Source organism: Amborella trichopoda, chromosome 5 (genome assembly GCF_054954075.1).
Source record: "Amborella trichopoda isolate Santa Cruz 75 chromosome 5, AtrichopodaSantaCruz75HAP2 v2.0, whole genome shotgun sequence".
Lineage (NCBI taxonomy): Eukaryota > Viridiplantae > Streptophyta > Magnoliopsida > Amborellales > Amborellaceae > Amborella > Amborella trichopoda.
Genome location: NC_142340.1, coordinates 33,026,335 through 33,052,080, shown reverse-complemented (window position 1 = coordinate 33,052,080; position 25,746 = coordinate 33,026,335). Strand labels below are relative to the sequence as shown.

Genomic DNA, 25,746 nt, shown 5'->3' with positions numbered 1-25,746 from the left:
TTCATTATTCAATTAAAATCATATTATATATTTTAAAACATAAATACCTAACTAAACAATAATCTAACTAACTATAATTTAGCCCTAATTAAACGAACTTAAGGCATCCCTTCCCAAAGGCAAACCCTACCTGCTCCTAGTCCAGCACCGTTAAAGCATTGAGGCTTTGAGCTCCCTCCCTCTCTCTATTCGAAGCTACGACCACATAAACCTTAGTCGGCCAAGCTCTGCATTTGTTCGAATTGTGAAGCTTTGACACTAGATTTGCATTTTTTTCTCTATCTTCTCCTGCAAAACGTTACCTCTCTTCTCTCTTCCCATGCAAAAGTCCAACTATCTCTCTCTCTCTTCCCCTGCTGCTGTCAAATCCTATTTCTCTTCCAAGCGGGATCATTGATGAACAAAAAAGGAAAGTTTTTTTTGATGAGCAAAAAAGGCTAGCTGGATCATTGATGAGCAAAAAAGGCAAGTTTTTATTTGATGCTTGGTGTAAGATTGGCAAAAATGCTAAGTTTTTATTTGATTTTTTTGTATTCTTATTTTTTCATCTTGATGCTTGGTGGAAGATCAGCAAAAATAGCAAAATTTTCTTTAATTTCGTGCTTTTTTATTTTTATTTTTTGCATTTGCTGATCAGCAAAAATGGGAAGTTTTTATTTGATTTTCATACTTTCTTTTTTGCATCTTGATACTCGGTGGAAGATCAACAAAAATGGAAAGTCATTATTTGATTTTGGAGCTTTGTTTTTTGCATTTTAATGCAGTTTTTTTGGTAACTTTCTCTTTGTGGAAGAAGCTGCATTGAGGAAATTTGGGTGATTTCAACATAATTATGCATTAAAAATGAAATTTGGGAGTTTTTTTACAGAATTATGCATTAAAAAGGGGATCTCCTCATTTTTGTCCCAAGTATGGGTATGGGTCCGGGTCCCAAGTCTTAATCCATATCTCGGATAAGGGGAAGGGTCCATAAGTGGTATTTAGGGTCAGGATTCGGAATTCGAGTCTAGTCGGACCTGATCTATACCTGACCAGTTGCCACCCCTATAAGATCATTTATGTCTTGTACAAGGAGGTCATGATTATTAGTGGCTCTTACATTTAAAATGGGTGGTTGGGATATACCATTGATAAAGTTCAAAAGAAAGGAAATTCCCCACTAACTTAGATTTAAAATGGGTGGTTGAGCCATGGTGGTAGTATTGTCGAGCTCTATAATTAGATATCTGACTTTATTCTCATTAAAGGGTAGGGGCCCAAATCCCTACTTAATTACCATTTTTTTTAGAGAATAGCCTAGGGCTTTGGTAGTAGTAATGCCGAGTCCCATGATGAAGTCTTTGACTCCATTCTCACCAAAGGGTAGGGGCTCAAATCCCTACTAACTTACCACTTGCTTAGGAAAGAGCCTAGGCTTAAGTGGTAAGTGCTTGACAATTTGCAATGCTACATCCTAGGCTCAATTCCTATCAGGGTAGGGGCTCTTTCCCCACTAACTCATCCAAAAGAGAAAAGAAAAAAAATTCCAATATTTATAAAAGGATTGTATATAATAAGATGATTTACCTTTAGTGCAAGGAAGTTACAATTACTTATAACCATCAGATGTGAAATTTGATAGCTTGGATGTGTCACAATATTCGAGAAAATTTCTTTTAAACTTTAAATTTGGTCAATGGAATAAATTTAACCACCCAATTTCACATTCAATAGTCAAGATTAATTGTAACCCTTCTATCAAAGGTAAATGGTAATATTTTCCATAATAAAATACAACAATAATTTTGATTTCTCAAGTTATCTCCCATATTACTTTTTGAATGTATTTGCTTCGGTTCTCTTTCGTCTGTGAACTTCTTGCCAAATTACTCAAATTATGAAGCGGCAGAGACTTTACCATTATCTAATACTCGATAAAACAATTGAGTCACTAAAGTGAACACAGTAATCCACTTCAATAAACTCCCTACTTTTGAGCAATAAGGGTGGCAGTGGGCTGAGTGGCCCGACCCCGCCTGGTCAATCTAGCCCCAAAAAACTAGAGCTTAGGCCACAAAATGTGGCCTAAGGACAGGCTAAGGTCTGGCAACCATGGCCCAATGGTAGAAATCCCAGCTCTCTTTTTCTTTGATTTTTTCTTTTACTTTTTTTTTTTTTTTTTCTTTTTTTTCTATTTTTCTTGGCCTAGCCCGGCCTTGATAGGGCTAGGGCCAAGGCCGGGCCATTGCATCTTTGGCCCGATTAGGGCTGGGCTCCAACCTGCCTGAAATAATTTTTTATTGAGAATGGTAGAGAAAGAAAATAGATATGGAGAGAAGAATTTTATTGTGAAGCATATAGATAATTTTTTACTATTTTTTTATTATTTTACCTAATATGACATAGCTCGCTACAAAGTTTTGTACATCTACATGATTTAGTCCTTTGTAGCATTCAAATGTGCCTCTCGGGAGAAAAATTTATATTCTCTAGGTCCCATCATAGTCACATGTGTAGAGGACATTTTAGCAGTCAATCCCTTGGTTAAAGGATCCGCCATCATATCATTGGAAGACAAATAACGTATTGCAATTTCTTTGTTTTCCACTATGTCTTGGATATAATGATAATCACCTGCTATATGTTTACATTTAGAGCTAATTGGTCAATTTTTAGTTAACAAAATTGCAGTCTCGTTATCACAAAATATCTGAACTAGCTTGTCAGTTATTTGCAGCTTTAAATCCCTAATGAAGTGGTTTGTCTAGACGACAAAAGTAGAAGCTATAGTAAAGAGATGTATTTCGCTTCTAATATGCAACGGGCAACACATTCATGTTTCTTACTAAACCAAAAAACATAACCTCATCTAAAGAAGAAAAGATTTTCAAAAGTGAGTTTTCTATCATCAGGATCTCATGTGAAGTCTACATTAGAGAATTCATGAATTTGCAGGTCATCAACTTGATTACACAATTTATTATGTTTGATCCCTTGGATATATCTGAGTATCCTTTTAATTGCTTGCCAGTGAGTCATACTTGAGTTACTTTGAAATCCACTGATATATCCTATTGCCAAACTAATGTAAGGTATTGTACATAGTAGACCCAATTGCTTGTTTTATATGAATCATGTTTCATTTTAGCTTTATCTGCATCATTAATTAGACATTCTTTATTTGATAGCTTCATGCCCTTACAAATAAGAGCTTTCATTGTTTTGTAGTATTCCATCTTAAATCTCTTAAGAATATTTTTTCAAATTTTTTTTTTAAAATAAGTAGAGAAGCCTATAATTTCTATTCCTTGTAATCTCCCAAACATATAACGCTTCTCCCATATCCTTCATTTCAAAATTGAATTAAGCCAAGATCTAGTTTTATTGATCATTTTCATATCATTTCTAGCTAATAGAATAACATCTACATCTAGGGATAAAATCACAAATTTACTCCTACTATTCGAAACATATACACAGTGATCCAATATATTAGCTATATATATTCAATTTGGGCAATTGCCTTGGGAAAATTTATGTACTATTGCCTAGATGATTGTTTTTGGCCATATAAAGATTTTTTTAATTTATATACTTTTTTTCTTGACATAGAATTATATATCCCTCTGGTTATTTCATATAAATATCTTCATTTAATTCTCCATTTAAAAAAAGCTGAATTAATATCTAAATTGAAATAATTCCAAGTCTTAATATTCTACCAATGCTTATAATTATCCTTATAGATGTAGATTTTGCAACAAGGACATATGTCTCCACATTCTCTACTCCTTTTTTAATAAACCCTTTGGCTCCTAATCTAGCCTTATCAATGGTTCCATCAACTTTAAATTTCTTCTTGAGAATCCATTTGCATCCTATTGCCTTCCTATATTCAGATAAGTCGACAAGTTCCCATACTTGTTTTCTCTCAGTAATGTTAATTTCATCCTCGCTAACAATGATTCAGGCAGAGAAGCGAAGAGAGTGAAAAAAGATGAAAATCTCTCACAACTCGAACACTGTATAACCCGGTGGTTAGAGTAGTATAAGGGTTAGAACTCTAAGAAAAACTAGCTCAGGATGACCCCACCCCAAGTGATCGAGTGCAAGAGAATCAGTGTCTCTTATGACTCAACAACATTGTACGAGCTGATGGTTGGATAGCAATCCTAGAGTTAGAACTCTAAGGCACTATCACAAGAAGACCCCAGATTAAGTGCTCAAGGGTGAAAGAAGTAGCAAGTAAAGAGAGGAAATAAAAAAATGATAAAATAATAATAAAGAAATGATAGTTGAGAGATGAATATATGGGTTAGAGAGAGAGAGAGAGATAGAGTATGGAGTTTAAAGAAGTGAAGAGGTGATGGATCCACTTATGGTGCAGGTCTGTGTACTTTGGAGGAGATGAGAATGAGAGGGGGTAAGAGGTGTGGGTATAGGAGATGGACCCGCTTTAGGTACGGGTCGGGGATTTTGTGGTGCGAGAGAGGGTGAGAAGAGGTGAGAGAACAAAAAAAGAGGAACAGACCCGCCTTAGTTGCAGGTCTGGGACTAAGTAAGGCATGAGGGGGTGAGGGAGGATGAGAGTATAAGGGAGAGAGAGATTGTCTCACCTTAGGTGCAGGTCCGAGCTCTAAGGGAGATGAGAGAATAGGGCAAATGAGATGGACCCGCCTTAGGTGCGGTTCCGGACTCTATGGGAGATGAGAGAGTAGGGGAAACGAGATGGACCCGCCTTAAGTGTGGGTCCATGACCTTCGTAGGGTGAGAGAGAAGACGAGAGAATAAGAAAGGGAGGGAGATTACGAACCCCCCTTAAGTGTGGGTCCGGGATCTTTGGATGTGAGGGGATAGAAGAAAGAATATAACAAAAGAGGGAAGAGTCACCCCCCAAGGTGCGGATCTGGGATTTCAGAAGAGAGAGAGAGTGGCAGAGAGAGAGGAGAGGAGGGGGCTCGGACTCGCCTTGGGCTTGAGCAGAGAGAGAGAGAGAGAAAGAGAGAGAAAGAGAGAGAAGAGAGAAAGAAAGAAAGAAATAAAGAAGAGAGCAAGAGAGAAGAGGGAGAGAGAGAGAAGCAAGAAGAAAGAGAGAAAGAGAGAAGATAGAGATAAGGAAGAGGATAGAGAGTGGACCTAGAATAGGCTTGAGCTTACGTAGACCTTCATTGGTTCCTTTGCATGCACTTGACAGAGAAATCTTGATCTTTATGGGTCAAGGTTAGGGTCTAAGGTCTAGGTATATCGCTTAGGTGGGTTGGGTTAAGGTATGGTATATGGGAACTAGTGTGTATAGATCCTATGATGTATTGGTGTAACTAAAGTGTATAGATTAAGGCAAGGTATAAGAGAACTAAGGTGTATGGAAAACTATGGTGTATGGAGTACTATGGTGTATGGAGTAGGGTTGGGTGTAGGAAAGCTAAGGTAGGGTGTAGATTGTATGGAGTAGGATTGAGAGTTAGCATTTCTAGGGTATATAGGAACTAGAGTGTATAAGGTAAGATTGGGAGTTGGGAATCCTAAGGAAATAGAAATTTTGGGGTTCTAGGGAGTGAAGGGTTCCTAAGAGTATTTTCTCTCTCTAAAAATTGTTTCTCTCTCCTCTCTCCCTGAGTCTTGGGTTTGGAATCGACCCAAAAGAGCAAGCTTAAGCTCTTAGAATTCTCAAGCTCTTCTCACTAATTTCCAAAACTCTCAAGAGTTTCTCTAAGAGATATATTACAAATGACTTAAGTTTTTTATTCAGAGCAACCACAAAACAAGGCTGGATTGCTCAAAAACCACTAGAATTGTCAAAAAGCACACATTTAATGGATTAAAATAATAATCCCATTTTTGGAATTATTGACCAAAATACCCTAAATATTTTTTAACAAATGATAAAACCATCCCTCATGAAGGGCCTCTTACCATTGTTAAGCATTGGGAGCTTTTTCGGATGTTTACTGCGGCAATTCGAGTCATCAAATATCTTAGAATTGATGCTTGGATTGTTACATGCGTTTTTATACCCATTGATCGTCTTGGAACAATGTTTTAAGAAAAAACCCAAAATCCGGCCAAATTTCATAAAATTATGATTCTTCGACTACTGATTCGACATGATTCATGATGTTCCGAGCCTTCATTTTGATCACAAATTGAATAGAATATTATCATGATCATTTTGTGATGAATTTCATCCAATTTGGTCTTAGTTTGAGCGCGTTTCAAATTTGGGACGTCGCCGAAAAGTGGGATTCCAGCAACTGGAAAAGTATGCCTTTTTTGACCTCAAAATTTGATGTCATTCGACCTCTGATCATACTAAAAAATTATGTCAAACTGAATCTCTTCGATGCACGGTCGCAATGGACACATACTTGCGACGATCCGACATCGGAATTTTGAGCTATAGCCTCTTAAAGAATGAGATGTTCCTCTTTTTAAAATCTTAATTTTTATGTTTTGAGACCGACATCTCTCTAAGAATTCTCTCGTTTCGGGCTACGCCATGTGGGTGCCATATGTCAAAACGAGCGTATCGCTGAGATCTAGCTCATGTCCGAATTTGACCTTAATTAGACAAAAAAAGAGCAAGGTATTAGCATTTGAAATTCATTCTGCCATGAGAAAACAAAGTTTCCATTTCTGGTTCAGCGAGGCTGCACTAAAATAGTGTAAAACCCACCTTTTTTTTTTAAGTTAGGCCTAGAATGGTCTCGGGGGGTCTGATTGAGCCGAAATTTGGTCCTTGAGGGTTTTTCAACTTTTCGGATCCAATGAAAGTGGCATGTTACTCTTTTGAGACCTATAAAGTAGGGCTATAGTTATATAGTCCATTTTGAACATGACATGAACTAGATTTGAAAAGTGCGTTTCGTCCTGATTAACTCAAAACGTATCAGAACGTGACGAAACTTTATGGGTGTTCTTGGGGTATCCAAAACTACCCTCTCATGCAATTAGAGGCCATTCTGACACATTTTCAGAGGTCGCCCAATATTGCTACAGTGATCACATGATATGGCGGCGTCTTGGGCACCGGCAGGACCAGGTTACTACCAGCTCTTTCATTATTCGTTCAAGGGATATAGGTACGTCAAAAATGACATATAAAAAATTTTGCCATCGAATTCTACTCTTTGAGAGAAGCAAGGAGGGTAATATTCGGAACAAAATGTCATCAAAGTTCATCTTTCAAATCCTTATTGAGGTGTGGTTGGACTTAGTTCTTGGCGGGTTGGTATGAGAAGCATCTCTTGGACAACTGCAGGGTGGCTCGCACGAGGAGGTGCGGGCGCGCACCGGTGAGGGGTGCGCGCAGGTGTGCGGGACTCCTATGGGTGAATAGGCACCAACAATGAGAGAGATTTTTAACAGCTGGGGGGGCTTTGGGACGCTAGCCTCACCGCTTGGGGATCGGGGGACATGTTCGGGTGGTCATCCCTCTTAGAACAGTCATGAAGCCCTCCGGCTTGGACAAAGACTCTCTTCAGGCTCGCAACCTCTCTACTCTCTCTCTCAGTCGCTTAAGACCGGTATGAGATATGGCTGTTCCTCCTTATGGCTATTGTCTCGAGGGGCTGGCTGATGGGGGGATGTGAGAGAACCCAAGGGTTGGAGCCCGTGGCCTTCCTCGCGTCCGTGGATCTGTTGGTGACGTGGGTTGCATAAGGGGGAGAGAGAGAGAGAAAAGGGTTGGAGCGTGACCCGATTTTGGAAAGAGGAAGGAAGAGTCCGTGCACTCGGAGGTGCCCATGGACCCGTGCGTTCAGGGGTTTTTTCTCTCCCTCAAATTTTTCTCTGTTTTCTTGATGGAACTAAGAACTCAGAAGCAAACGACAAAAAGAACAAGCGTAATGCCTCTGTTTTATAATGGGTAAATACCCCGCCAAAAAGATTTTTCTAGCCCCGTTTACAAGTGACTTAAGCCTACTTATATAGATGATTCACCAAATAGGGATGAATGCTAAAAAAAAAAGCTTAATTACAATTTAAGAAATTGGGAATAAATCTCGAAATTAGGCGTAATAACCAAAATGTCCCTGATATGTTTTCCGCTAACGAAGAAGCTGTCCCTGCATGTAGGTTGTTCTGCCATGGTAGATCTTGGAACCTTTTTCTACAACTTGCGGTGATGCTCAGAAGATTTGTCAACATATCTTCAATGTCCTTGTGACTCTGAGCATTTTGATACCCTTTAGTCATGCAACAGTGGCCTTTTCCCAAGGGGTGGAAGTCTAGCAAGATTTGTGAACTTTGATCGCCAATGCATTTCGACCTGTGATGTTCTAACTCTTAGCTCTGCTTGCAAATGAAAGAGGAGACAGTCACAGTAATTTTAGACCAAGTTTAGGCTGATTCCATTCTGGTTTACGTTTTTGCCCAATTTGAGAGGTCAACGGAAAGAGGGATTTCGGTAACCGGGCAGATTTACTTTTTTTGTGACCTAGGGACTTGCATCCATTGGACCTTGGATTAAACGTAAGAGTTATACCAATTTGCAGCTCTTCGCGAGGTAGTTGCATTAAACTCATCCCTGCGGTGATCCGATGCGTGGATGTCGAGCTGTGCTTCACTGGATTCGAGGCTTCTTCTTCTTGAACCTGGTCTTTTTGGTTTTGCGGGCACATTCTTTTCAGGAGAAGTTTGACTCTATGTCTCACAAAGTGCTTGCCTTAGGTCAAAATGACGAGGTTGGCGTGATCTTGAACATATTAGGATCTGAGCCCTTCCTGGTTTCAGTGGAAGGCACCATGGGTTCTTAAAGCTGCTCCCAAAATATGATGTTGCAGTCTTCATGTTTGGGGACTGGTTCGGTGGAGCCTCACTGCGCTAGTGTGAAACCCGCCTGCTGCGAGGCCGCCTGGGTGTATACCCCTTTTGGGTGGTCCGATTATGTCCAAATTTGGTCCCCTGAGGTTTTCTGACATTCTGAATGTGATGGCAGTGGTTCGATATAGTTTTGAAGCTGCTAGCATAGGTCTACACTTATAAGGTCCTTCCTTGGTGTGATGGCACCGTACCCAAGTCATATGGTTCGAGGCTTTATTTTAATACACAACGTTGGCCTGCCGGTGTCTTGTGTACCTGCAAGGCTAGGCTGTTGCGGCTCTCTCCTTGTTCGCTTGGGAGATGAAAGTATGTAAAAAATGACGTACAACAAGGTGCTTTTATTATCTATTAACAATCTTTTTCTTCTCGATCATTGACATCAACATAATTCTTGAGGGGGAGACAATGCCAAGATTCTTTCCTTGGGGATGTCCGAAGTGGATTTTAACGATTGGGGGCCTTTTAAGGGCTTGATAAACCCAATACTGCTAGAATCCCCTTTCTGAGGTAGCATGATAACCAGGGGCCTTGCTTATGGGCTTGCTTCCCAGCTCAACAATGCTTCTAAATGCGCTAACTGGTGGGTGCCTTTGGGGCTTGATCCCAATCCAGTGGTATTTTTTGTTCCAACAACTGGGGGCCTTGTTTAAGGGCTTAGGAGCCATTATTATCAGAATCCAGATGTGTCTGATAGTCAGGGGTCTTGCTTGCAGACTTTGTTTCAATCTGTTAGATTTTGTTTTTTGAAAGTCTAGCAGCGGGGGCCTTGCTTAAGGGTTTCCTTCCCTTTTTACATTGAAAACTCCTATCATACTAGCACTAAGTTGATGGATTTTTAGTGGCCGTCCCAAAGGTCTAAACTTGCTAATAGATGGGAACATTAATAAGACAATTACCCTCGAAACTGGGGTATCGATTCAGGCTAGGCAATCAATTGCCTTATACGAACTTCTATGTTGAATTGTGGACATGCTCTTCCTGTTTTTGGTTGACATCTTAGATTGGAGAATCTCTTCAACAAATGGCTATCCTGACATGCCATCTTGATGATTCTTCTAATCTTCAGGAGTCATTCACCATTCTAACCAAAGTTGTTGGATTTTCTTAAGCTCTTTTTGGTCGATGGTAAGGTATCCATGAGGGTATTAATTCCTAAACCACCGAGCATTTGCTGTAATTGGTTGAAGCCACCTATGAGGGTGAATGCTGCATCAACTATTTATTATTCCAGGAGCCCTTTCAGGTTTTCACTTGAGCTGTCGCAGAACGATTTTCACCAACTTCTTCGTTTATTGAGGTTCTTTTACCTGTGACTTCGAGGTCACATCCACCTTTTTATTTCCAGTTTTACTCATGGCACCCTTGTGGATTTTCACCATGCCCACTTTTCTATTTTAGAACACGTTTACTTGTGGCTTCATAGCCACGCCCGTCTTTCATTTTTACTCATGGTGACCTTTCAGGTTTTCACCATGCCCAACTTTTTATTTTTGGCAATCTTACCCAGAGCTTCATGGCTATGTTCACTTGAAGTTCTCACGTTTACTCATGATGATCCTCATTAGATGTTCATCATGCTTGGCTTCTTTTTAACAATTTTACCCACAATTTCATGACTGTGTTTGTCTTTATAAATGGGAAGACCTCCTCCTTGATGATGAATATGATGGAGGGGTTATGACCGTATAAGGCTCACTAAGGTAACAAATACTATGGGTGAGGCGTTTATTAGGAGGATGCAAACTAATGGAGATATTTTGGGTTTATGCAAGGTGATGAATGACTCACACTTATTGGGATATAGCGGTTTAAGTATACCAGGAGATCACTGGTGCATGATAACTCCTTGGGGATAATAGGTATCTTTAGGGTAGAGAAGTGGTTACCTTCTTGGGGACTGAAAGGCTCCCTTGGGTGATGAAGATATAACATGTTTCATACACAAGTCATATTGTATCTACACCATTGGGGATGACGACCAGTCACTGTGGCTTATGAATCGCTAAAGTGATAGACCACCGGGGTGATGGGGGTAATGATCCACTGGGGCTAATGAACTATTGAAGGTCCATATGACTCTTCGAGCATGGTAGTACTCATGAGGTCTTATGAAGGCTCAAATGAGATCTTATGAAGGCTCAAATGAGTAGGGTATGCTTTAGTGTAGCCCCATGGGGATAATGGAGTTCTTAGGTGAAGCTCAGGTGAAGAGGTTTCTAGGATGGTTTATGATAATATTTGAGCTGGTGGATGGAATTTCAATGAAAAGGGTAATTTCTTAGACAAAGAGATGATTTTTTACCTAACTTACGGGGATAATAAGCCAAGTTGATGGGGGTGATTGGGACTCCCGTGGCTTTTATAAGTCATCATGGTCTACAGTGGAAATCGTGATTATTTTGTAAGTCATGCATCAACCAAATGATAGGCTTAACTACAATTTTGAAGCCTATGCAAAGGTGTATCTCTAGTGGCATTTGAGGGACAAGGATACCTTTGTAAAAAGTGCTCAGTGTGTCTTCATTGGGAATAGGACACATTAAGCATGTGTCTCTACTGGGGATCAGGCACATTAAGGGTAGAAAACATCCTTTGCAATGATGATGACCTGGTGAAGTACATCATTTTTAGGATATTTGAATCTGGTGGGTTTGTAATTGGTTTAGAAAGTGGGTCTGGGATGGGTTTTACTGGGCTAACAGGATCATGTTTTGAATGTAGAGGGTATAAAAATGGGGCTATTGAGCTCAAGATTATAGGCTTCACATAGCTCAAGGTTGCCCATTGGGGGGTTAGTGTGTGTAGGTAAACAAGAGCATAACCCCTTTGATCACCTTGTATCAATGTGCACAAGTGTGTGTTGAGCTCATGGTTAAACCATAGGCTCATGTGAGTAATGATGAATGAGAAATGAGGGTGAAATTTTGATAAAGTAGAATAGAATGAGAGAGGATAATGGACACACCCTTTGGTTGGGGGTCCATACCTATCAAAAGAGACGAGAGAAATGAAAAGAGGATGAGATGATGGGTCCGCCCTTGGCACGGACCTAGGACTTTGATGAGAAAGGGGGTGATAAAGATAAACGAGAGGATGACGGGCACGCGCCTTGGAGCATGCCCAAAAATATTTATCAAGTGGGCATGAGAGAGGCGGAGAATGAGTGATGACAGGCCCACCGTAGGCACAGGCCTGGAACTTCGATGAGAGGGGAAAGCAAGACAAGAAAGAACAAGAGGGGGAAGAGAGAGACGGACCCACCCTTAGGCGCGGGGTATGAGCATTTGACAGAGGAAAAGGAGAACAAGTCCACCCAAGCCTTCATGGGCACAGTGGCCTGGGTAAGAGGCCCAATCATGGCTTTAAACAGACATTTTTGGACTAGGTCGGGCTCGAGCTTTGCAACAAGCCCGGGTTCGCTCCATTCTAACACCTTTTGAAAATGTTTTCCCTTTTTGCCCTTGGGGGATATTTTGAATCAAAGGGGCAGTCAAGGGCAAGGGCAGTCATTTTGCCTCTTTCTTTGACCTCTAATCCCTTCATATTCTTTAAAATTCCATTGTCTCTCCTTGTTGATGTAAGGACCACAAATTTTCCTGATCTTGAGATGCACACGACAATAGAATCAATAGAGGGACAACGCCGTGTAAGTAGCAAGAGAGTAGGTATCGCCGCACGAGAGCGGATGTATCGCAACGTGAGAGAGGAGGCATCGCCGCTTGAGAGAGGAAGTATCGCCGCACGAGAGTGAAGGTATCGCCATGCGAGAGAGGAGGTATCGTTGCGCGAGAGAGGAGGCCGCACGAGAGAGAAGGTATCGTTGCACAAGAGTGGAGGTATTGCCGCGTGAGAGTGGAGGTACCACTGTGCGAGAGAGGAGGTACCACTGTGCGAGAGAGGAGGTAACTGCGCGAGAGTGGAGGCATCGCCGCAATAGTATCGCCGACTAGAGTATCACCACGAGTGTATTGTCGTTTGGCACATCATCACGAGGGTATCATCGGCTGGAGCGTCCTTGCGAGCATATTGTGCGTAGCAGGTCAGCTTCGCGCCAAATTTGTCATCACCGCGCAGCTCGTGTGATGTTAGCCACAACCCTTTTCCCCAATCACCCGCGACGTCAGCCATAGTGAATCCCACCAACCCACATGCCTATTAATCACACCCCTCCTCACCCTCAGCACCGTTTTCCTTCTCATTCCCTCAAACCTTATTTTTTAGAGAGTCTTGTGCTACTGTCGTTGGGCAGTTGCCGGCTGGAGCAAGGGCAACCTACATGTGAGAATCCAAGGGTAAATCTGCCGTGGGGGAGTAAGGGGCGACCTGTGCAAGGGAGTTGGGAGCATCGTGGCCGTTAGGTAAGTGGATTTAGTACTAGGCCTTGAGATTTTTCATGAAGTTATTGCTATGCCTTGAGATCTCCATGGAATAAAGTGATATGAAAAATAGGAAAATGGTAGGTTAAAATGCAAGAACGTAGAGATTTGTGGAAAATGGAAACGGAATGAGAAATTATCCATTGTCAATGAACTTGGAAAAAATTATAAAGGAAATCTTCTTGCCAAACTTTCTAATTCAACTTATAACTGGTGTGTATTATGATAATAACATGTGAATACTTGTGGGAAAGGAAATTTCTAGCAATTATGAGGGCTCTTGCGTTTTGCTGGCCAAACAGCACCCAAACGGACTCAAACCGATCCCGAAAGAGAGATACATGTGTCCACTTTAAGTTTTCTTTTGATGCCATATTGAAATGCTGTATAGATTAAAAGATGTAGACCAAAATGTGAAACTTGTCACTACTCACAGTTGCTGTAAATCCCAGCACCTGTGACTCACTTTGGGACACACCTTTGCCCTAGCAAAAGGCTTCCAAAAGCCCGTAAATTACACCATTGGAAATGTCTATGAATGGGCACCAATGTGCATGTTTTGAGATTTTCGAAATTTCCTATAAATTATGAGTTATGCCTCAAGATGTATTATCACGTCACTGCTTACTGTTTTCCAACAACTATCGCGTGTATGGGGCCAAGCCTTTGATCTAACAAATAAGGGCCGATTTCCTTTATAAGTGAAGTATTTAATTTCTCATTTAGCTACTAATTGGAACATCAAATTTTTCCTTAATAAGTGAAAAGTGTGAATGATATATGATAATTGTCATGCTTGTACTCTAAGACTCTGTGAATGATGCTTTGCCACAATGTGCTATGTGAAAAGTGATATGGCAATATCAAAGCGATAACTTAATGACAAAATTTTCATGATTAGTGCCAGATTGTCAATAATAATAACCACTTGTAAGTACTCCATGCTAGCCTATGTGATGGGTGCCTTACGCTAAATGTCATATTATTATAATGAGAATTTGATTTATTTGTTACAAAGCCTTGAATTGGCATGGATGAATGGAATGTTCGACCGAGAGATGAGGCCCTAATGGTGATCATTACGCAGTGGGACGCCCATTGGTAGTGAACACTGCTCTGTTATATTATTGTGATAATAACCATCGTTTATGGATACTGGCCATTTAGCGATGGGATACCCATCGGTAGTGGAGACTGGTACGCTAAGACAGTAATGCCACCAGGTTCCCTAACATGAACAATGACAGGAAATGGTTAGGGGAGAAAAGACAATTGCTCCCTGTAATTTATGAGATGAGATATGTGATTTATTGATGCCTTGCAAGGTAAGGGTCTGTCGAACCCCAATGCGCGCTAGAGACCGTATGCGTGAGTTGAGGGTATTACGAAGCCGATTACCCCACTTGTCATTACCCTCCCTCCTATGGGATGGTAGAAGTCCTAAGCAACGGGTTTGGCTTGGCCTGATGGATAGGGCTTCTACTAAAAGGAGTCGGTGGATTAGGGAGTGAGTGTGTAATGAATGAATTGTGTATGTGATTTCCTGTAATTGTAATGATTGCATGATTATTGCTATTTGGATGTCATGTTTGCAATTGACGTATTGATATATTGATTACTGCATAGGACCACTACTGTGCAACTTCCTATATTTAATAAAATTGTTACCAATGCATAACACTAGATTTTCTTACTGAGCTTCAAAGCTCATCCCACATTTTTTCTCCTTGGCGATTGAGAGTGGCAGGTTCAGAGCTGGGAATGCGAGTTGCAGTTAAGGATCAAGGCGGCCATTTCAAGGAGAAGTTTTAGATCTTGTATGTAGTTGGGCTCTCAGCCCTGATTGTCTTGTTTGATCTAAACTATGTAACCTTAGACCACGGAGCCTTGAACTCTATTGTACTAGTTTTGGGATGTAATGTAATAAAACTTCTTTTCTTATAAATGAATTTGCTAAGTTTTAGCTTTTTAAGCTTGTAAGCTTCTACTTTCCTTGGTTTACTTGATTACCGAGATTAAGGCATTGAGTCTGTTCCTACGCAAGTAACAAATGCTACTTTGGGATCACAAACCCACGCTCGGTCGTTCTTCGGCATCAGAGGTGAGGAGGTTGTGACAGTTATGGTATCGGAGGAGCCAGGATAGGGTCTTTGACTTAGGGGGTTTAGGGGGGAGTCTTTAGAGTAGCTTTGGGGTAGACAAGTGACTGGGTGCTCTTGTGGTTAGGTTGAAGATGCTGAGAGATCATACCCACAGTGCTAGTTCCAAAAATGAGAACACCGAGGTGCTCGGTGAATTCTATAGGACTCTGGGGGCTATGACCCAAATGATAAAAGAATCAATGCCAGCTTAGTCTACCCCTACCCCGAAACAGAATGACAATAGCCTTTTAGAGAGGTTTAGAAGGCTGGCACCCCCTACCTTTTTGGGGCAAGGAGGAGTAAAGAAGACTGAGAGATGGAAGAGACAGATAGAAAAGATCCTAGAGGTGCTACATTGCTTGAGCTAGCAGAAGATCAGATTAGGAACCTTCATGCTGGAAGGAGAAGCCGGACACTGGTGGGACTTGGTGAAGCAGTCTTGGGGAAAGTCGGGGACCGAGATCATATGGGAAAACTTCGTGATAGCCTTCGATGAGAAGCATTTTGCTGACTCCGTCAATGAGAGAAAAGAAGTAGAGTTTATTGAACTCCAACAAGGAGGTATGACAACGGAGCAATCTACCACCAGATTTGTAGAGCTCTCTAAGTACGAGCCCCACATTATTAACACCGAGTTGAGGAAGGTGGCTAAATTCGAGTGGGGTCTTCGGCCGGATATTAGAGGAAGAGTGATGTCGGCCAACCTGAAGTCATACGCCCCATTGGTGGACTTTGCTTTAAGGATTGAAAGGGATTGCGAGGACCATATATCGAAGAAGGAAGGAAAGATGAAGGCTGTGCCGCCAGGAAGGTTTGGAAAGAAGCCTTGACAATTTCTAAGAAGGGATATTATAGGAAGCCCTACTAGCTTAATCAGAGGGCCCAGAAGAATCACCAGGGCAAAATGGAAAGCGATTGACACTCGGTATTCTCTCATTGTGGAAAAGACAACCACACTACCGCCGAATGCTATAGGAAGCAGAATGTATGTTTGAGATGTGGCAAGCCTGATCACTGAGTTAAAGATTCCCCATGGAAAAGATCGAGGACCAACCAAAGGCACATGGACGAGTGTTCGCTCTCACCGAACAAGAAGCCAAGGCGTCCACCTTGGTGATCAGAGGTACATTTTCTATCTGTGGTGCTAGAGCCAAAGCCTTAATTGATCCTGGTTCCTCTCATTCATTTGTTGCACCCCAATTTGCTTACCATTTAAATGTTACACCTGCATGTCTCAACTATACTCTGGTAGTAAGCACACATGTGGGGGTTCCCTGGAAACTGATAGGATATTTAGAAAGAGTGGGATTAAAATTGATGGGTGCAACCTACCTATAGACTTGATCCTCTTAGATATTCAGGACTTTGATGTTATCCTGGGCATGGATTGGTTGTACACTCATCCTGCCACCGTCAATTGTCATGAAAAGATGGTAACCTTTAAATGTCCTAATCAAGCAGTACTGCACTTTGAGGGCACCAGAGACATTTACCCTTTGCATCTTATTTTCGCCCTCTTGGCCTCCCGCCTCCTGACTAAGAAATGTGAAGGCTATCTGGCTTATGTAGTAGAGAATAAGGGTGTTCAGGCCCAACTAGAGGAAATACCAGTTGTTAGGGAGTACCCTGAGGTATTTTCAGAAGAGTTACCCTCCCTACCTCCAGTAAGGGAAATTGAATTTGAGATAGATGTAGTCCTAGGAACGGTTCCCATCTCTAATGCCCTGTATAGAATGGCCCCAGCTGAGTTGAAGGACTTAAAATAGCAGTTGCAGGAATTATTGGACAAGGGATTCATCCGACCTAGAGTGTCACCCTAGGGTGCACCTATCCTATTTGTGAAAAGCAAAGATGGGTCCCTGAGGTTATGTATTGACTGTAGGAAGTTGAACCAAGTGACAGTGAAAAATACGTATCTTCTTCCTAGGATTGATGATCTTTTTGATTAACTCCAGGGAGCCCAAGTGTTTTCAAAGATTGACATCCGATCGGGGGTATCACCAATTACGAATTAAAGAGGGAGATGTCCTGAAGACTGCTTTTAGAACTCAATGCGGCCATTACGAGTTTCTTGTAATGCCGTTTGGGTTAACCAATTCCCTTGCGGTGTTCATGGATTGATGAATCGGGTGTTTTGACCTTTCCTATACGATTTCATAGTAGTTTTTATTGATGATGTTTTGGTGTATTCGAAGAGTTGGGAACTGCATGGGCAGCATTTGAGAACCGTCTTGCAAGCTCTGAGGTCAGAAAGATTGTATGCCAAACTAAGCAAGAGCGAATTTTGGCTCCGCAATGTAGTCTTCCTTAGTCACATCATTTCTAAGGATGGGATCACGGTTGATCCCTCTAAAATTGAATCAGTGCTTAAGTGGGAGAAACCAACAAATGTAACCAAAGTTCATAGCTTTTTGGGGTTAGCAGGATACTACCGACGCTTTGTAGAGGGATTCTAAAAAATAGCACTCCCCCTTACTCGGCTGACCCAGAAGAATATGGAATTTTTGTGGTCAATGACTGTGAGAGAAGATTTCAGGAACTTAAGAAGAGATTCACCACAGCCCCAACACTAACCTTGCCTGAAGGGAATGAGGACTTTGTGGTTTATACAGACACATCCCATAAAGGACTTGTGGTGGGGGGCAAGGTTATTGCATTCTCTTCCAGACAATTGAAACTGTATGAGCAGAACTATCCAACGCATGCCGTAGAGCTTGTGGCTGTAGTGTTTGCGTTAAAGATCTGTAGACACTGCCTCTATGGGGCCTGATTTAAAGTATTCATAGATCATAAGAGCCTCAAGTACCTATTTTCCCAAAAGGAACGGGATATGAGGCAAAGGAGATGGATGAACTTATTGAATGATTACGACTGTATAATTGATTACCATCCAGGAAAAACTAACGTAGTAGGCAATGCCCTAAGCCAGAAAGCTGTGGTCTCTGTGGCACACCTGATGATTCGAGAGATGCGATTGCTAGAAGACACAGTAGAGTGGCACCCAACTCTACCCCTTGATGATGGGGTCGGTGTACTCTCGTGTGTGAGGGTCGAACCCCAACTCTGTCAACAAATTGGAGTAGCGCAACAAGAAGAACCTCATCTCATGAAAATTCATAAAGAAATGAAAATGGGAGAAGAAGAGCATTTCACCTTGGGCAGTGATATGATGTTGAGGTTCAAGGGCCATGTGTGTGTCCCTAATAACAATAGTGTAAAAAGGGTTGTTCTGGAAGAAGCACACCACTCATGTTACACGATACGCCCTGGGAGTACAAAGATATATCAGGATCTGAAAAAGGCCTTTTAGTGGAACAACATGAAGAGAGATGTGGCTCAGTTTGTCGCTAAGTGCTTGACGTGCCAGCAAGTGAAGGCAGAACATCATAAATCTGTGGGACTATTGCAGCCCTTGCCCATACCGAAGTGGGAACATGTCACAATGGATTTTGTTTCTGGATTGCCCACGTCAAGTGATGGACATGATAGTATCTGGGTCATTGTGGACCGATTAACTAAGGTCGCTTATTTCTTACCAGTTCGCATGACTTATACCCTGCATAAGCTGGCCCAGTTGTACATCAGAGAAATTGTAAGATTACATAGTGTACCCATGGGCATTGTGTCTGACATAGACACTAGGTTTACCTCTAGATTATGAGCTAGCCTGTAATCAACTTTGGGGATCGAACTTACCTTCAGCACTGCCTTTCATCCCCAGACCGATGGCCAATCAGACAGGATCATTGAAACACTAGAGGACGTGCTAAGGGCATGTGCCATTGATTTTATGGGAAACTGGGAGGACCATCTGCCCTTGACAAAGTTTTCTTACAAGCCAGCATCCAAATGACACCGTATGAGGCCCTATATGGGAGCAAGTGTAGATCGTCCACCTGCTGGGATGAGGTGGGCAAGAGGAAATTACCTGGGCTCGAAATAGTCCAGATAACTTTTGAGAAGATTGCCTTAATTAGAGAACGGCTCATGACAGCCCAAAGTCGGCAAAAGATTTATGTCGATAAACGCAGGAGAGACCTCGAATTTGAAATAGGTGATCGGGTCTTCCTGAATATATTACCAACCAAGGGTATTATGAGATTTGGCAAGAAGGGAAAGTTGAGCCCAAGATATATTGGGCCTTTTGAAATTCTGGAAAGAGTTGGGAACATGGCATACAGACTCTCCCTGCCACCTGAACTGACCAATATTCACCATGTCTTTCATGTATCATTACTGAGGAAATATCGATATTACCCAACCCATGTTTTGAAATACGAACCAATCCCAATCAGGGAGGACTTGACCTATGTTGAATGACCAAATGGGATATCTGACCGGAGAATAAAAGAGTTACGCAATAAAGAAATTCCCTTGGTCCGGGTGAAATGGCAACATCACACAAGGGAAGAATCAACATGGGAATGGGAGGATCAAATTAGGGGGAAATACCCCTACCTCTTTAACTAATGATTTTGAGGACAAAATCCCTTTTTAAGGGGGCGGGGGGGGGGGGGGGGGGGTGATATAAGTACCACAAATTATCCCGGTCATGAGACACGCACGATGATAGAATCAGTAGAGGGACATCATCGTGTGTGTAGCGAGAGAGGAGGTATCACTGCGCGAGAGTGGATGTCACCAACCTTTCCCTAATGGAGGGCGATCGAGCACGGGTTCGTGATCCTAATGTAGCGTTTGTCTATCAAGTAAGAGTAGATTCAATGCCTTTTTCTCAGTAATCAAGCAAACCAAGGAAAGTAAAAGCTGCATAAATCTAGAATTTAAAACTTGGCCAAATCAATCATAAAAAAGTTGTTACATTACATTACATTTTAAAAGTAGTAGAATAGAGTTCAGGGATCTAGGGCCCATAGTTACATAATTCTAAGAAGATAATACAAATAGGGCTGAGAGCCCAGCTACCAACAAGGTCAAAAAATCCTTCTCAGGTGGCCGCCTCAGTCTTCAGCTACGGTCCGCACTTCCAGCCCCGAACCTGTTACTCTCTGTCTACGGGGAGGAAAATAATGGAATGAGCTTTGAAGCTCAACAAGCATTGGTGACGATTCTAATCATGTGTAATAAACCATTATTTGATCATAATTAGTTGCAGTGCAGTGGTTATGCATCTTGGTCATCAGATCAGTGCATGGGTTACAATCATGATATCCAAGTAACATTGCATCAAATATGAACAATATCATGCATCGATTATGAACAATGTTAGGCATCAATCATAGATAATATCAAAAAATCAATATCATGCAGTCATTACAACTATCGGAAATCATATTCACAATTCATTCATTATACACTCACTCCCTAGTTCACCTACTCCTGCTAGTAGAAGCCCTATCAATTAGGCCAATCCAACCCTGTTGCTTAGGGCTTCTACTATCTCACAGGAAGGAGGGTAATGACAAGTGGGGTAATCCACTGCGTAATACCCTCAACTCACGTACACGGTTCCCAACACGCATTGGGGGTTCGATAGGCCTTCACCTTGCAAGGAATCAATCAATCTCATATCTCATCTCATGAATCACAAGAAGCGACCTCTTTTCTCCCCTCACCAGTTCCTGTTATTGTGCAGGTTAGGGAACATGCCAGTATTACTGTCTCAGTGCATCAATCTCCACTCTCGATGGGTGTCCCATCGTGTAGTGGCCAGTATCAATAAAGCAGTGGCCAGTCTTACATCGATATAACAGAACAGTACCCACTACCAATGGGTGCCCCATTGCATAGTGGTCATCATTATGACCTCTTTCCATGCTCGAGCATTCAATTTATTCATGCCAATTCAACGTCTCATAATAGATGAATCACATCCTCATCATAACAGTATGGCGATTAACACGAAGCATTCACTACAAGAATTGTAACATAACATTTATACATGAATATTATCAATGGAATTTTGGCAGTTATCATGAAACTTTCACCATGAAGTAATAACATCAATATGACACGTATCAAATTTCACATAAAGCATAGTTGCATAATACCATTCATAAAGCAGTATGGTATTTAGTAGTTTTCACATGAAGATTATCACCTGGCACTCAGACGGCAGTGACACGCATGACGCTATGCACATGGTGCTATGCGCACTACGCTATGTGCATGACGCCACACGCACGACGCTATTATGTGCGCAATGTTACGCTCACGGCGTTACGCACGCAGCGCTACCCACATGCAGTTTCACAAACGGCAATGCTCAAACACATGCAGCAATGCTCATGCAATTTCATGCAGACGACAATGCCCAAACACAAGCGGCGATACACATGCAATTTCACACAGACGGTAATTCCCAAATACAAGCGGCGATGCTCATGCAATTTCACACAGATGGTGATGCCCAAACACAAGAGGCGATGCACATGCAAGTTCACACAACTGGCGATGCCCATGCAAGTTCACACAACTGGCGATGCCCAAACACAAGCAGCGATGGACATGCAGCGATGGACATGCAATTTCATGCAGATGGCAATGCACATGCAATTTCACGCAGATGGCAATGCCCCAAAGGAGTCACAGATGCTAGAATTATAGCGACTGTGAGCAGTGACATGTCCCACGTTTTAGGCCATATGTTTTGATCCATGTGTTATTTTTATCATAATACAAAAAAAAAAAGGCAAACTTTAACTAGACATGTGTATCTTTCATTTAAAACTGATTTGGGCCCATTGGGGCTCCATTTGGTTAGAAAAAGGCATGGGGCAAGAGACCACACAGTTGCTGAAAAAATATCCTTCCCTCAAACATTAACATTTCATCACCATATTATACCTCATTTATAAATCACTTAGATCATAAATTTTGTCTTAATCGTATCAAGTGAACTTGTAAGTTTGGCAAGGAAATAACTTTGTGATTTTCCAAAAGCTCATAGGCTATGTTCAACATTCATTCTAATTCATTTATCTTCCATTTAACATTCACTCGTTCTATCATACATAGAACTAAATCCGCTTACATGGTCATGGCTCTCCTAAGCTTCCTTGCGCAGGTTGCTCCTTGCTTTCCCCACGCGCAGGTCACCCGTATCTCCTTGCACGATTTGGTATTTCCCCAATGATAGCAGCACAAGAGAAAGTTTGAGGGGAAGGAAAGAGAAAATGACATTGAGAGCAAGGAGGGGCATGATTTATAGGCGTGTGGGTTGGTGAGATCCACTGTGGCTAACGCCACGGGTGGTTGGGCAGAGCGTTGCGGCTGGTGTCACACACGCGGCATGGCATTGACCTACTCGGTACGATGCTGACTGATACGGCGCAGCGCTGATGCCACTGATGGTTGCATACTAGACCAACCACGCACAGCGTTAACCCAGGCGGTGATAAGCTCGCGATGATGCTCCAGTCGACAATACACACACGAAGATACCTCTTACGCTTCTCTCGCTCGCGGTGATACCCTTCTCTCGCTATCGGTGATACCCTTTGTTACCATCTTTTCATCCTGACGCACAGCATTTGCTTTTATGCTACATGGACAGGAGTAGCCCAAATCACGCAGACGACGCTAATCTTCCCTCTCTCTCTCCACTGCCGCGAGTGGTCTAGTTCAATCGAATTGTGGCCCTTACAGGAGGTATCGCCGTGTGAAAGTGGAGGTATCACCTCGTTAGAGAGGAGGTATCACCGAGCGAGAGAGGAGGTATCGTCGTGCGAGAGTGGAGGTATCACTGCAGGAGAGAGGAGGTATCGCCGCGCGAGTATGGAGGTATCACCGCTCGAGAGTGGAGGTATCGTCGCTTGAGAGTGGAGGCATCGCTACGAGCGTATCGCCAGCTGGAGTATCGCCGCGAGCATATTTCCATTTGGCGCATCACCGTGAGCATATCACCGTCTGGAGAGTCGCTGCGGGTGTATTGTGCGTAGCAGGTCAGCGATGTGCCAAATTTTTCATCGCGGCGACGCTCATGTGACGCCAGCCACAACCTTTTTCCCCAGCTACCCACGACGTCAGCCATTGTGAATCCCACCAACCCACGTGCTTATAAATCGCACCCCTCCTCACCCTCAGCACCGTTTTCCCTCTCATTTCCTCAAACCTTCTCTGTTAGAGAATCTTGTGCTGTTGTCGTTGGGCAGCTACCGACTGGAGCAAGGGTGACCTGTGCGTGAGAATCCAAGGCTTAATTTGCCATGGGAGAGTAAGGGGCGACTTGTGCAAGGGAGTTGGGAGCACCGTGGCCACTAGGTAAATGGATTTAGTGCTATTGAGATTTTTCATGAAGTCATTGCTATGCCTTGAGATCTCCATGGAGTGAGGTGTTATGAAAAATAAGAAAGTGGTAGGTTAAATGCAAGAACGTAGTGATGTGAGGAAAATGAAAAAGGAATGAGCAATTATCCACTGCCAATGAACTTGGAAAAAATTATAAAGGAAATCTTCTTGCCAAACTTGCTAATTGAACTTATAGATGGTGTGTATTGTGATAATAACATGTGAATACTTGTTGGAAAGGAAATTTCCAGCAATTATGAGGGTTCTTGCGTTGATCTTTTTGCTGGCCAAACGGTGCCCAAACGGGCTCAAACTGGTCCCGAACGAGAGATATACGTGTCCACTTTAACGTTGCTTTTGATGCCATATTTGAAATTTTGTATAGATTGAAAGACGTAGACCAAAATATAAAACGTTTCACTGCTCACAGTTGTTGTAATTCACAGCAACTGTGACTCATTTTAAGCCACGCCTTTGCCCAAACAAAAGGCTTCCAAATGCCCTTAAATTACACCATTGGAAATGTCTATGAATGGGCTCTAATGTGCATGTTTTGAGATTTTTGAAATTTCCTATAAATTTTGAGTTATGCCTCAAGATACATTATCACGTCACTTCTTATTGTTTTCCACCAACTATCACTTGTATGGGGCCAAGCCTTTGATCTAACAAATGAGGCTCGATTTCCTTGATAGGTGAAGTATTTAATTTCTTATTTAGCTATTAATTGAAACATCAAAATTATCCTTCATAAGAGAAAAGTGTGAATGATATATGATAATTGCCATGCTTGTGCTCTAAGACTATGTGAATGATGCTTCACCACAATGTGCTATGTGAAAAGTGATATGGAAATATCAATGCGATAACTTAATGATGAAAGTTTCATGATAAGTGTCGGACTACCAATAATAATAACCACTTGTAAGTACTCCATGCTAGCGTATGTGATGGGTGCTTTGTGCTAAACGGCATATTGCTATAGTGAGAATGTGATTTATTTGTTATTAAGCCTTGAATTGACATGGATGAGTTGAAGGCTTGAGGGAGAGATGAGGCCCTTATGGTGATCATTACGCAATGGGACACCCATTGGTAGTGAACACTGCTCTGTTATATTATTTTGAGAATGGCCATCGTTTATGGATACTGGCCACTACGCGATGGGATACCCATCGGTAGTGGAGACTGGTGTGCTAAGATAGTAATGCCAGCATGTTCCCCAACCCGCATAATGACATGAACTGGCTAGGGGAGGAAAGAAGGTCGCTCGCTGTAATTCATGAGATGAGATATGTGATTGATTGATGCCTTGCAAAGTAAGGCCCTGTCGAACCACACTGTGCATTGGGGACCGTGTGCATGAGTTGAGGGTATTAAGAAACAGATTACCCCACTTTTCATTACCCTCCCTCCTATGGGATGGTAGATGTCCTATGCAACGGGTTTAGCATGGCCTGATGGATAGGGCTTCGACTAGAAGGAATAGGTGGATTGGGGAGTGAGTGTGTAATGAATGAATTGTGTATGTGATTTCTTGTAATTGTAAGGACTACATGACTATTGCTATTTGGATGTCATGTTTACAGTTGACGTATTGATATATTGATTACTGCATAGGACCACTGCTGTGCAACTGGCTATATTTAATAAAATTGTTTAGGCTTGTTACCAATGCATAACACTAGATTTGCTTCTTGAGCTTCATGGCTCATCCCACCTTTTTCCGCCTTAGAGACTGAGAGTGACAGGTTCAGAGTTGGGAGTGCAGGTTGCAGTTAAGGATCAAGGCGGCCATTTCAAGGAGGAGTTTTAGATCTTGTATGTAGTTGGACTCTCAGCTTTAATTGTCATGTTTACTCTAAACTATGTAACCTTGGGCCTTGGAGCCCTAAACTCTGTTGTACTACTTTTGGGTTGTTCTGTAATAAAACATCTTTTCTTATAAATGAATTTGCTAAGTTTTAGCTTTTTAGGCCTGTGAGCATCTACTTTCCTTGGTTTGCTTGATTACCGAGATTAAGGCGTTGAGTCTGCTCCTACCCGAGTAACAAACACTACTTTGGGATCACGACCCGTGCCCGATCGCTCTTTGGTATCAGAGATGAGGTGGTTGGGGGCGGAGTCGTGACAGTTGACTTAAAGGGAGTAGAGACTTTGTAAGGGCATATGAGGGAAAA

General features: G+C 42.1%; 1 protein-coding gene and 2 long non-coding RNA genes across 3 annotated transcripts; all 3 read left to right on the top strand.

The window, feature by feature from the left end:
• Positions 1-95: 95 nt before the first annotated feature.
• Positions 96-15,120, top strand: LOC148782054 (uncharacterized). Its single transcript, XR_016055364.1, has 2 exons — positions 96-465; positions 14,923-15,120. It is a non-coding gene; the product is annotated as an uncharacterized LOC148782054 (long non-coding RNA).
• A 588-nt stretch (positions 15,121-15,708) lies between these two features.
• On the top strand, positions 15,709-17,082 carry LOC148782053 (uncharacterized). Its single transcript, XM_088866272.1, has 2 exons — positions 15,709-16,127; positions 16,569-17,082. The coding sequence occupies exons 1-2, from the start codon at positions 15,709-15,711 to the stop codon at positions 17,080-17,082; spliced, it is 933 nt and encodes a 310-aa protein (XP_088722398.1).
• A 5,186-nt stretch (positions 17,083-22,268) lies between these two features.
• On the top strand, positions 22,269-25,545 carry LOC148782052 (uncharacterized). Its single transcript, XR_016055363.1, has 2 exons — positions 22,269-23,539; positions 25,338-25,545. It is a non-coding gene; the product is annotated as an uncharacterized LOC148782052 (long non-coding RNA).
• Positions 25,546-25,746: the final 201 nt, after the last annotated feature.